Source organism: Dipodomys spectabilis, unplaced genomic scaffold, assembly GCF_019054845.1.
Source record: "Dipodomys spectabilis isolate Male_0828 unplaced genomic scaffold, ASM1905484v1 ptg000335l, whole genome shotgun sequence".
Classification (NCBI taxonomy): Eukaryota; Metazoa; Chordata; class Mammalia; order Rodentia; family Heteromyidae; genus Dipodomys; species Dipodomys spectabilis.
Genome location: NW_024871012.1, coordinates 2,168,710 through 2,180,361, shown reverse-complemented (window position 1 = coordinate 2,180,361; position 11,652 = coordinate 2,168,710). Strand labels below are relative to the sequence as shown.

The following is an 11,652-nucleotide window of genomic DNA, read 5'->3' as shown; positions in this document are numbered from 1 at the left end:
GGCGACACGAATGGCGCTGGAGACCGAGGAAGAGGGAGACGTAAAGCAGTGATAGGGCGCGGCCGGCAGCCGCGGGGTCGGCCCCGGCGGGTCGGGGCCGGGGCCGCCATGTTTCCCGCCTCAGCACGCCCGGGGAGGCCGCGGGAGCGAGCAAGCCAACCGACCAACGGGCCGGGCCGGGCGGGCGGCGGCCTGGGCCCCGGCGTCGCGGGCCCCGGGCTCCGCCTCCTCCCCGAACCCGCTGCGCCCGCGGGCCGGGGCTGAGGGCGCGGGCGAGGGAGGAGCCCCGGCCGCGGAGCCCAGGAAAGGCCTTGGCGGCGCGGGCCCTGCGCCCGGCTCCCGCCCCGTCCCCGCCCCCGCCGCCCGCGCCCCGCTCCCGCCCCCCTCCTCCCCGCCGCCGCCGCCGCCCTCCCGGATCCGCGAGCCAGCCGAGGGCGCGTGCGTGCGGCGAGGGCGAGGGCGGGCCGGGGGGCGGGGTCTGCGGCGCGGGGCCGGGGCCGGCGGCGGCGGAGGCGGGGCGCGCGGCGGGCCGGGCGGCCGGGGCTGCGCGGCGCGGGGCCGGGCCGAGGCACCCGCGAGCAGCGCGTCGAGGCGGCGGCGCTGCGGGCCGCTCGCGGCGGGGACGCCCCCCGGGTTGGCCGTGCTCGCGCCGCGGGGCGCTCGGCGCAGGGGAACCGCGGCGGCGCGAGGCGGGGCGAGGCGGGCCGCCCGTTCCCGGCGCAGGAGGAGCGGGCGTCTGAGCGCGGCCGGGCGCCCGCGGGCGGCCTTCCCTCGCGCGCTCCCCCTCCGCGCCGGCGCCCGCGGCCCCCGATCGCCGCGCCCGGCCGCGGCTGCCCTCTCCGGCCCGCCCGGCGCTGGTGGCCCGGGCCCCGGCCGCCGCCGCCGCCGCCCCCGCGGCGCTGCTCCCGACCGCTTCCCGGACGCGCGCCCGGGCGGCGGGGGCTGCGGGCGGCCGGCGCCGCCTCGGGGGAGCGCGGGCGGGAGGGCGTGTGTGCGCGCGTGTGAGCGGGGGGCGCCGGCGGGGCTGCGGCGAGGCACCTCGGAAGAATGACTCTGGAGTCCATCATGGCGTGCTGCCTGAGCGAGGAGGCCAAGGAGGCGCGGCGGATCAACGACGAGATCGAGCGGCAGCTCCGCCGGGACAAGCGGGACGCCCGCCGGGAGCTCAAGCTGCTGCTGCTCGGTGAGTGCGGCCCGGGTGGGGTGGGGTGGGGTGGGGGTGGGGACCGGGCCCGGCCCGGGGACCCCCGCGGCCCGGGGCTCCGCGCTCGGCCCTCCCCGGGACCCCTCCGCCCCGCCGCCTCGGACCCTCCCGCCCCCGGGCGCCCGCGGGCCCGCGCCTGCCCTGCCCGGGCGCGTTCCCGGCCGCGCGCGCGCACACCACACACACCACACACCGCGCACGCGCGCGCCGAGGGGTCGCGGCTGCCCGGGCCGAGGCCCCAGCGCGTGCCCGCCTCCCCCCCCCCCCCCCCGGCCGCTGCCTCGTCCGCCCGCGCTTCTGTCACAGGGCAGAAGCCGTCGGGGAGGCCCGCGTGTGCGAGGGCGCGGGACGTCCGGGGGGCGGGTGGGGCGTGCGGGCCCCGGCGGGGCGGGGCGGCCCGCGAGCATCCCTTCTCGCGCCTCCGTGGGTCGGGGCCCGCTGGGTGGGGGGGGCGCCCCGCGGGCCGCTAGGCCGGAGGAGGCCCCCGGGGTTGTCCTGGCCCGGGCCGGGCGTCTTTTGTTTGACGCGGCGCCCCGGGTGCAGGCCCGCCGCCGCCCGCGGGCCCCGCTCCCGGCCCCCCGGACGGCGGGCTTGCCCTCGGCCCGCCGCACGGCCCTCCTCGCACACGGGTCCCCGCCTCCCCGGCGCCCTGACGGCCCGCGCCGGCTGCTTCCCCGGGGCGCCTGGGGTGGATGCGCCCGGCCCGCGCCCCGCCGCCCCGAGGAGGCGGCCGGCGGCTCGGCCTTGCGGGAGCCGGCCTGGAAAAGACGCGTGCGCGCCGCCGGCCGCCTGCCCCGCTTCTCCGGGAGGGGGGCGCGGGGCCCTGTCCGCCGGGCGTCCGCAAGCTCGGCCCCCTCCCCAGCGCCCCTCGCCGCCGGCTGGGGAAGCCCTCGCGGGGGCCTGGGCTGCTGCGCTGCGGGTCCTTCACCCGCTGCGGGTCCTTCACCCGCTGGAACCCGCGGGCCGCCCAGGCCTCGCGGGCGGGCACCTGCCGGGATGCTGCCGCCGGGCCCAGACCCGCCGCGGTGCGCGCGCGCGGGGAGTGCGGGCCGGAGGGAGGGCGGCACTGGGGACGCGCATGGACCCCCCCCCCCCCGTTCCCTTTTCCTCCTCTTCCTCATGCCGGGGTGGGGGTCGGGATTTGGGGCTGTCAGGACCGGGGAAGGTGAGGGCCAGGCAGATGCGGGTCTGAGAGCGCGGGGACAGGGCGGGGGCGCCAGGGCCGGCGGGCTCTGCTCCCCGGTACCGCCTTTGTGTGTTTCTGTGTAGCTGTGGACAGGGCGTTTGAGGCCGTTTGCCTGAAATGTGACCGCTCGGGGCTTCCCAGAATCGTGTGTGTGAGTGCACGCGTGTGTGTATGATGTGAGTGTGTGTATGATGGGGGTTGTGTGCGTGAATGTGTGTGCGCGCGCGTCATGGGGGTTTGTGTGAGTGCGTGTGAGTGCGCGTGTCATGGGGGTTTGTGTGTGAGTGTGTGCACGCGTGTGTGTCATGGGGGTTGTGTGCACGCGTGTGTCATGGGGGTTGTGTGTGTGCACACGCGTGTGTCATGGGCGGTTGTATGTGTGAATGTGCGTGTGTGCGCGCGCGCGTGTCATGGGGGTTTGTGTGTGTGCACGCGTGTGTGTCATGGGGGGTCGTGTGTGTGCACGCACGTGTGTCATGGGGGGTTGTGTGTGTGAGTGCGTGTGTGTCATGGGGGGTTGTGTGCACGCGCGTGTGTTATGGGGGGGTTGTGTGTGCACGTGTGTCATGGGGGGTTGTGTGTGTGAGTGCGTGTGTGTCATGGGGGGTTGTGTGCACGCGCGTGTGTCATGGGGGTTGTGTGTGTGAGTGCGCGTGTGTGCGCGTGTGTCATGGGGGTTTGTGTGTGTGCACACGTGTGTCATGGGTTGTGTGTGCGCGCGCGTGTGTCACGGGGGTTTGTGTGTGTCATGGGGTCGTGTGTGTGCACGCACGTGTGTCATGGGGGTTGTGTGTGTGCGCGCGTGTGTCTTGGGGGGCTGTCCGCGGGCCTGAGGTTCCCTGTCTCGGGCACATACTCCCGTGGATGCTTAATTACACACTGTATTTAAATGCCACGCCGTGCCTTAAACATCGCCTTGGATGTGCTTCTCCTCTGAGGATAGAACGTGGAAGTGAGCCTGTTCCGGGACGTGCCAGCCCGTTAGCATTTGAGCAGGGCTCCGACCGGCCTCGTGGCATTTCTCAGCTCTGTATGGCTGCCGAAAGAGGCAGAAAAAGCAGCATTTGTGTAGGATCTGCATTGATGGCTAACATCAAAAAAAGACAGCCCTCTGTCTCTCACAGGCCTAGGACGTCGCCTAACAATGGCTTCTGGATGTGAGGCTTTTGCCACACGACAGAACCTACACTGCCTGTGTAGTAATGGGGGGGGTGTAGATGTAGCGCTGTCTTGCTCTCTCTCCTTCTCCCTCCATTCTCCCCCTCTCTCCCCCTCCCCCTCTCCTCTACTCCTCTCCCTCCCCCCTCCCCCTCCCCCCTCCCCCTCTGCTTCTCTTCCTCTTCCCCTCTCCCCCTCTTCCTCTCTCCTTCTCTCTTCTCCTCCCCCTCTTCCCCCTCTCCCCATCTCCCCTCTCCTCTCTCCCTCTCCCCTCTCCCTCTCTCCCTCTCCCCCCCTCTCCCTGTCCCTGTCCCTCTCTCTCTCTCCCTCTCCCTCAGTGTCTCCCTTCGTGGGTTTTTGAGTGCAGGAGGGACTGGGCTTTGATATGAGAGAGGAAAGGGACTATGAAAGGGGAGGAGCTCCTTTGGGAAATTCCTGATGTGCTGCTTTTCCAGTAAGAATTTCCTGGTTCCTTCCTGCTTCTAAACAGCACCGAAAGGAGGAGAGTGCAAGGCCTATTTTTCACCAATTAAAGTCCCTTCATTTAGTTGAAGGAGTTTACTCTTCTACTGAAATGAAATTCAATATAAAATCAGTTTCAAAGTGCATTTTAGTTCAAGGCATGACACCATTTTAATGGAAAAGGATTTGCTTGGCAGGAATGAAAACACCTTTGTTGCATTTATTCACATAATTATTTACTTTTCCATATTAATAAAAGGGAGATATTACGAATAAAAACAATGGCTTTCTGACTTGATAATTAAGTGTGGTGTTAAAATGTGGCTGTTTTGATTTATATCCAGCAATTATGCCAGGGTCTTCTAAATTTATTCTACAGTGCTTACTTATTTTTCATTTTATTCTTTTATGAAGAAGTGAAATTTACCAGTGTAAGTGTATCATTTAAAATTCTGGATTCTTAATTGTCTTTAATTTATACTGAGTTCATTTTTATTAGTGTTTGTTACCTTTGATACCCCAAAGAAACTTTGTATACTACATAGATACACTAGGACCTAACTAATTTTAACATGATATTTAGTAAATTTTCTAGTTGTAAAGGAATATGTTTGCTTTAGTGGGTTAATGCCACGAATATTCATTAAGTACTTCTGTGTTAGTGTTAGTGTACCCATTACATTGTTGAGTTGCCCTGAAGATTGTTTAAGATAAGTGGCTCTGAATGTTTGCTTTGGACCACCTTTTAATCAGTTCCCTTGAAATCACCCCTAGCTATTACTTTACCTGTGTTTGAACCTTCTACTCTAGATCTCATCGAATAGGAAGACTTAGCAAACCCTTTTATTGGTTGAATTCTACTTACAGAAAACCAGCAAGGTTTAGGCACTTGCTAAGGAAAGAATAGAGGAATTTATTGTTTTTTTGAACATGTACATTTATTGTTTTTTTCCTGGCCCATACTGTAAGCTGAAAATGAGTGATTTTTATTGATGACCCTCTTGCTAGAAATTGGGGCTCAACAGTAATAAACAAGTTAGAGAGAAGTGGTCATATGTAATGTTTTTATTTGTGGGAGATAAAAAAATGATCTTTAACAAATTGGATGTGGGTCTTTGAGTCAGTTAATTACAGATATATCCCAGAATGTCTAGTGTTAATGTAAGGTACTATGTCACATACTGAACCCCGTGCATTACAGTGCTGGTCTGGGTGTATTTGGGAATGGTAACAGACATGTTTAAAGAAAAATAAAGCATTCTCTATTTTGATTACTGTCTGTCATATACAGGCAGTCTAGTTAAACAAAACCCATTATCTTTTTGCTTTATGTTTTTCTCCTTTCTACCCTGATCAGAGAGTTTTTTGTTTGTGTGCTTGTTTTTTGGTACTGGTGATTGAATCCAGACCCTGTCTCGCATGCTAGACAAGCACTCTTAACGTTTAAACCATACTCTTGTTTTTATTTTGTTTTTGAGATAGGATTTTGCTGACTTTGCCTGGGTTGGCTTCTAACTTGAAATCTTCCAGCCTCTTCCTCTGGAGTAGCTGGAATTGTAAGCAGTGCTACTATTTGGCTTCAGTGTAAAATTTTAATATTCTTTAAAATACCGGTGGTTACTGGATTTCTGTGGTTTATGTGTCCAGTTCTATGAGGAAACCCATAATAGTTACCTGTAAAACTTCAGGAATTGTGGATGGAACATTTTTAAATATGAAGGGTATATATGTTTGAACTAAAAGTTGAGCAAGAAGGGATCTGGAAAATGGAAAGTTCTCTGGCCAATTCAGAGTGAATAGAGTTCATTCATGCATGCCTGGGTAAAATCACCCTGCCAACTCCCCCTCAGTAGAGTTCATTGGGAGAGGGGCAAGAATGGATTAATGGAAGAAGAGTGGGTCATTACTTGAAGTAACTAACCTGCCTGTCTAGGTAGTCTATTCAGAACCCTAGAATGGAAGTATTTTAGACATACTAAATTAGGGCTCCCCCCCCCCCTTTCCTCCCTATTCTTTCTAGCTTGCAAGTGTTGAATATGTTTCTAAATGTCAGGATTTATTTGGATGTTTCCTAATTTTTTTTATGAAACAAAGTGCTTATAGTTTATATCTGAGGACTGAAGTTCATCTCTCATGAAAATCAAAGCTGTAGGTGTGATTGTATGTAACAAAGCCTCCAGAGTAAGAGTTTTGCATGGAGCTATGCAGGTTCATTGTCTGGATCTGCCATATAGCTGTCAATCTTCTACTGTATTTCTTCGTATGAGAACTTTGGCCCAAATTAAACCCCTGTGGAGCAGTGAACTGATTCTGTGTGAATCTATTCAAGTATTTTTTTATGTGGGTTTAGAAAAGAGAACCAGAAGAACAATTTAGTGGCCATTTTGTTTACTACAAATAAATTTGATTGCTTCTTTTCATTTAGACAAAACCAACCCAGCTCCACCTTCTAAATGAGGGCTTATGTTCAACTTTATGGGTATGATTTTTATTACAGATGAATTTTGGAGGATTCCAAACAGCTATTGTAACTGTGAGGCTACGAGCTAGGCTACACTTAGCAAAAAAAGGAACAGATTTTTCTTCAGGATCCAGACCAACTTACACTTGAAAAGACAGTAACAAGATTTTCCAAGGACAATTCTGATTTGAGCATTCACGTTAATTATTCGTAATGAGAGTTGTTAGTTCTGTTGCTATTAGAGGAAATATTTCATAAACTGGATATTGTGGAGGGGAAACAGGGAATTTAAAGGGGATGTCTTGGAAGAGAGAGAAGCCATTTTAAGGTTAGGACTATTTTCTCTCTAAGAAGTAGAGGGAGCCTTGTTTTGAAAATCCAATATATTAGATTGAGAAATACAAGTTTTTGTAGAAACCAATTTAAAGTCTCATTTCCTGGTTGAGGAGGGAGGCAATGACATTTTTCAAAGGGAAACATCTATAATACCTTTTAAGTAACGTTAAGATTGGTGCAGAATTAATCCTGGGAAGTGTGAAACAGCATTAGAAGGTACAATGTGTGATTGTTGGTAATTAAATCTGAGGCAGTAACTGACTACAGTAAACAAGCGAACATTTTCTCTTGTTCTGCTCGATGGAGTAACGCTAAGGAAAGAGCTATTCTCAGACCCAAACAGTACTTTGTGTGAACAGCTGTTACTAATAAAATTATAGGAAGTGGCTGGGCAGTCACCTTTGATTTGTTACAACACTGATAGGTAATAGTGTGTCTAGTTTCTCTTCTAACATGCGGTAAGAAGAAAAAGACCTACATGTATTGTATACCACAGCATCATGCATATGGATCTTACAAACAAAAGTGAACAGACATGTTGTGATGCTAAGACTCCAAAATGAGACTGCTGCCTAGCTAGCTCAGTGATTAATCTTTATACTTAGCCATTTTTTTCCTTCTTTTGCAGAGCTGAGGACTAAACTCAGAGCCTCACACTTGCCAGGCAAATACTCTTCCCCTGAGCTAAATCTCCAACCCCTTCCTTCTTCCTTCTTTTCTTCTTTAGAAGTCAGTCAGGGTCTTTTTTTTTAGTCGGTCATAGGACTTGAACTCTGGGCCTGGGCACTGTCTCTCAGCTCTTCAGCTCAAGGCTAGCACTCTACCACTTGAGCCACAGGGCCACTTCCGGTTTTTCTGGTGGTTTATTGGAGATAAGAATCTCATGGACTTGCCTGCGGGGGCTGGCTTTGAACCAAGAGTCTCAGATCTCAGCCTCCTGAGTAGCCCGGCAGAGACAGGGTCTTCATATGCATCCCAGGCTGATGCTCCTGCCCCAGCCTCCTTTCTTGCTGACATGGTAGGCATAGTCTACCACATCCACCTCCTAGCTGTTATTTCTGAAATCAACACAAAAATATTTGCTAATGCCTCTGTGGTTAAGTGTTCCTTGTTTTTCTGTTTTCTGTTGGGGATCACATTCAGAGCCTCATAAGTGCCTGCACTCTACTGCTGAGCTAGAACCACAGCCTCTTTATGATTAAGTTTTAAGGACAAAATTAGTATTGTTTAACAATCAACTTATGAAGATGTTTCACATCTGTTTATCCAACAAAATACTCTCAGTTACTGGAAAATAAACATTTATTTCCTCCAAATTTTTTTTTTAATCAGATATACCTTAGGAAGGAATAGTGCTAAATGAGTACTTAATATGTGCAGAACAATGAGCTATGTGACACTCTCCTCTTAGTTGCCCATAGGAACAATAGGAATGATTTTCAGTGTTATTTCTTAGCTGTTGCCTATGTACTAATCTAGCATTCTGATTTTTATCCTTCCTGGCTCTGGCTTTTCTATTGGTTCTTCACACGAAGAAAAAGACAAAATCATCGTCACACCATTATAGGAGTTTTTGGGGACTTATGTAGCTGGGGAAAGCAGATGATCTTGAACTTGAATGCCTAAATTTATATAATTTATATGCATTATTTCCTTGAAGAGTGTAATTTTTTTGCTTTTGACTATGAGAAACAATTTGTGACCATTATGTTTTTCTAACCAGACTGGAAGCTCCTGGAGGGCAGATAGCTCTTTTCTTTTTTACATTTTAATATCATACTATGCTTAGTTGGTTTTGCAGTGGTTTTTATTACTAGAACTAGGGCTATGTGGGCAGTTGAATTCACCAAAGAAAGTAATGAGAGGAAGTGAATTTTAATAGGTATTATCCATATGTTCTCCATTTTCCACTCTTTGCTGGCTCGTGGGCACCTGGGACAGCATAAAAGGTGTTCTGTTTTCAGGATGGAATGTTTTGGCCTCTCATTTGTTCTCCAGGGAGAATGTTTCCTTCTCTTATTATTTCAGGTTAAAAGGCCAGTTACAGTGAGTCCAGTAGTTCCAGTGGAAAGCTGTTTTGATTCACACATCTTTTTAATAAAAAACTTAAGGAGTTCATGCACATTGGCTGCAGGATTAATCTTGGATTGTTGATAATTTGATTGCTTTAGGAAAAAAGGCGTTGCTTCAAGAAGTGTTTAATGGATTGTGGTACAGTTGGGAGCTAACCTGTTATTCCCGTGGTTGTATTCCTGAAACCTCACAGAAGGGGATAGTAATTGATCCACAAATGAAAGAAAAAGAGGTAGAGCAGGAAGTGCATAGTGATGTGAATAGTCCTGCGTATTTCTAGGCGGTAACCTTCTGTGGGTTTTTTTTTCCCCTTTAGAAAACTGAAATCATTATTAATGACTCTTCTAAGAACTTAACTTTATTTTTTAAATCACCATGTGTTTAAAAAATAAAAATATATTCTTTCTCTGTTTTTTGACAAGGCCTCATTTTGTAGCCCAGGCTGACTTTGAGATTTAGATCCTTCCCCCCCTCCTCCCCCCTTTAACTTTTGAAGTGTTGAGATTTCAGCTGGTCACTATAATGATCTGCTGCTCCCTCCCTTCTTCCCTCCCTCCCTCCCTCCTTCCCTACCTCTCTTCCTTCCTCCCCCACTTCCTACCCCCTCCCCCACCTCCTCATGCTGCTACTGGGGCTTGAACTTAGAGCTGAGTATTGAGTGCTGTCTCAGATTTTTCACTCAAGGCTGGCATTCTGCCATTTGAGTCACAGCTCCACTTCCCATTTTTTGGTTGTTAATTGTAGATGAGTCTCCATGGCTTTCCTGCCTGAGTTGGCTTCAAACCTTGATCCTGAGACCTCCACCACCTCCTGAGCAGCTAGAATTATAGGCATGGCCACTGGCACCTGGCCTCTTTTTTTTTTTAACGGTGACTTGTCAGCATTTTTGTTGTTGACTGCGTGCATGAGGACCGCCATGTATTTGGTCACCATGGTGACTGCAGATGTGTGCTCCTGTCTGTCACAGAGATTTCCAGGCATCTTTCCCACCTCTCCCATGTGTGCACAGCCCATTCACATCTTTCATACATGGGGCTCCTTAGGCTCTCTGGCTTGTACCTTCCCTCAGGATTTAGAGAACGTCCACAGTCATCAGATCCCATGTAGCAGTGCCCTGGTAAGCAGGGAAGTTGGCTGTTTTAACACATTGAGATGAAGGGATTTATGAGTGTGGGTGTTGGAGATGATTAACTTTCTTTTGCAGTTCTTACTCTGGTCTGCAAAGCAAAATATGTTGTTACTGAACAAAATGTTACTGAACAAAATCTTTCCTTTTCTAGAGGGCAGGGACTTGAGATGTGTTCATGATTACCAGCAAGAGTCAGTGAGCCGGTGCTGGATAATCACTGGGTTTCAAAATAAGGTGTGGTGGAAGGGGATGGGGTGTGCGTGGGGGCCATAGCATGAGTGGGGAAACAGCCTATCTTCATGGACTCAGATACTTGAGAGCCTTAATGACAACTTCTGACTGCATTTCCGTACAGCTACTGAGGGAAGATGATGATAATAGCCTGGGTGCTGGCTTGCTCCCTCTGCCCTCTGCCTCTCTGTCTCTCCTTTGTCTCCTCCGTCTCTCTCATCTCTATGTCTGTCTGTCTGTCAGTCTGGCTCTGTCTCATGTTTAAGGGAAAAGATGCAATGCTATGCCCTTGCCATGTGAATTGATACCTTAGGACAGATTTTGTGGTGTGCCTTCATGGTATCATACTTTCTTTTGCAGGTGGCAAATGCAATTTTCTTCTTGTCCTAGAGGAATGACCTATTTCCTGTGACTTGTTCTAATAATACAGGATGACTTTAACTCCTGTTCATAGTTTGCCCTTAAAAGAATTTCAGGATACTTAAGTGTTTAACCCTTTTGGTTCCCTAGCTCTGGTGCTGTACCCTTGAGAATGGACAGATCAGGTGATGATTTAAAAACAGTGGCAGATAGGCTTTGTGAAAGTTGATCTGATGAAAAAATCAAACACTTCTAGGGGCTATGCTTTTTTGATATCTTAGATCCTGTGATGGAAACTCGAGTATTTGCCATACCTCTCTATTTTTTTTCTAATGTTAGGCTAACGTTAGGGTAATTTTTTTTCTTTATGTCGTTGTGTTTGTTTTTTTTTGTAGAAATACATGGCATAAAGAGATTATAGGAAAAGAAGATCGCTAAGGGCCGTTTGCACTTTGAAACATTTTCTGCTTCTGCTCTTCTTCAGCTTTGACATCTGGGCTGTTTCCTGCCCACATTCATCCCTGGAGAAGGCGTCTGAGATCCCCACTGCCTCCCATGAGGAGGACAGGCGGTGTGAGGAGGCTTTGCTGGGTTGGTGGGCCTGCTTTATTAGCCTGGGTCTTAGCTCTTCGCCCTGTGGGCAGCCTTTCCAGTTCGAGGAGCTCCCCCCACCCCCTGCCTGGCATGCTGCTGATAGTTGCACTGTCTCCCTGGAGAACGGTATGAAAAGCGTCCTGTCATACCAGCTTGGGTCTCTGCTTCCTGCAGGAAGGGCAGCATCCTGGGAGGAGCCCCAGGGGCACCGTGTTCTGGCACTGTTGTGCTCAAGCTGGTCTTTTTCTTAGATTCCCTCAGCTACTAGCCCTTTGGCTTACTGCTTCTTTTTTATTCATTTTTTGGTTCACTAGTTTTAAAGCATTGTTTTTCTCCTGGCTGCAGATGGACTTTGCAAGCCCATCTCTCCCGTTTTCACAGAGTGAGTGTGTGTTGGCCTTGTGAGCCGAGGCACCAAGAAGGCCACATATACCACATAGCATTGGTTTTGAAGCTCA

The 11,652-nt window shown here is 51.4% G+C and overlaps 1 protein-coding gene across 1 annotated transcript in view; it reads left to right on the top strand.

Moving 5' to 3' along the window:
• Positions 1-839: 839 nt before the first annotated feature.
• The window catches only part of Gnaq (G protein subunit alpha q), a 241,378-nt gene continuing 230,565 nt past the window's right edge, over positions 840-11,652 (top strand). The window contains exon 1 of the mRNA XM_042665605.1: positions 840-1,183. Within this exon, the coding sequence (XP_042521539.1) occupies positions 1,048-1,183 (136 nt within the window). The 5' untranslated portion in view covers positions 840-1,047. The remainder of the gene's footprint in view (positions 1,184-11,652) is intronic.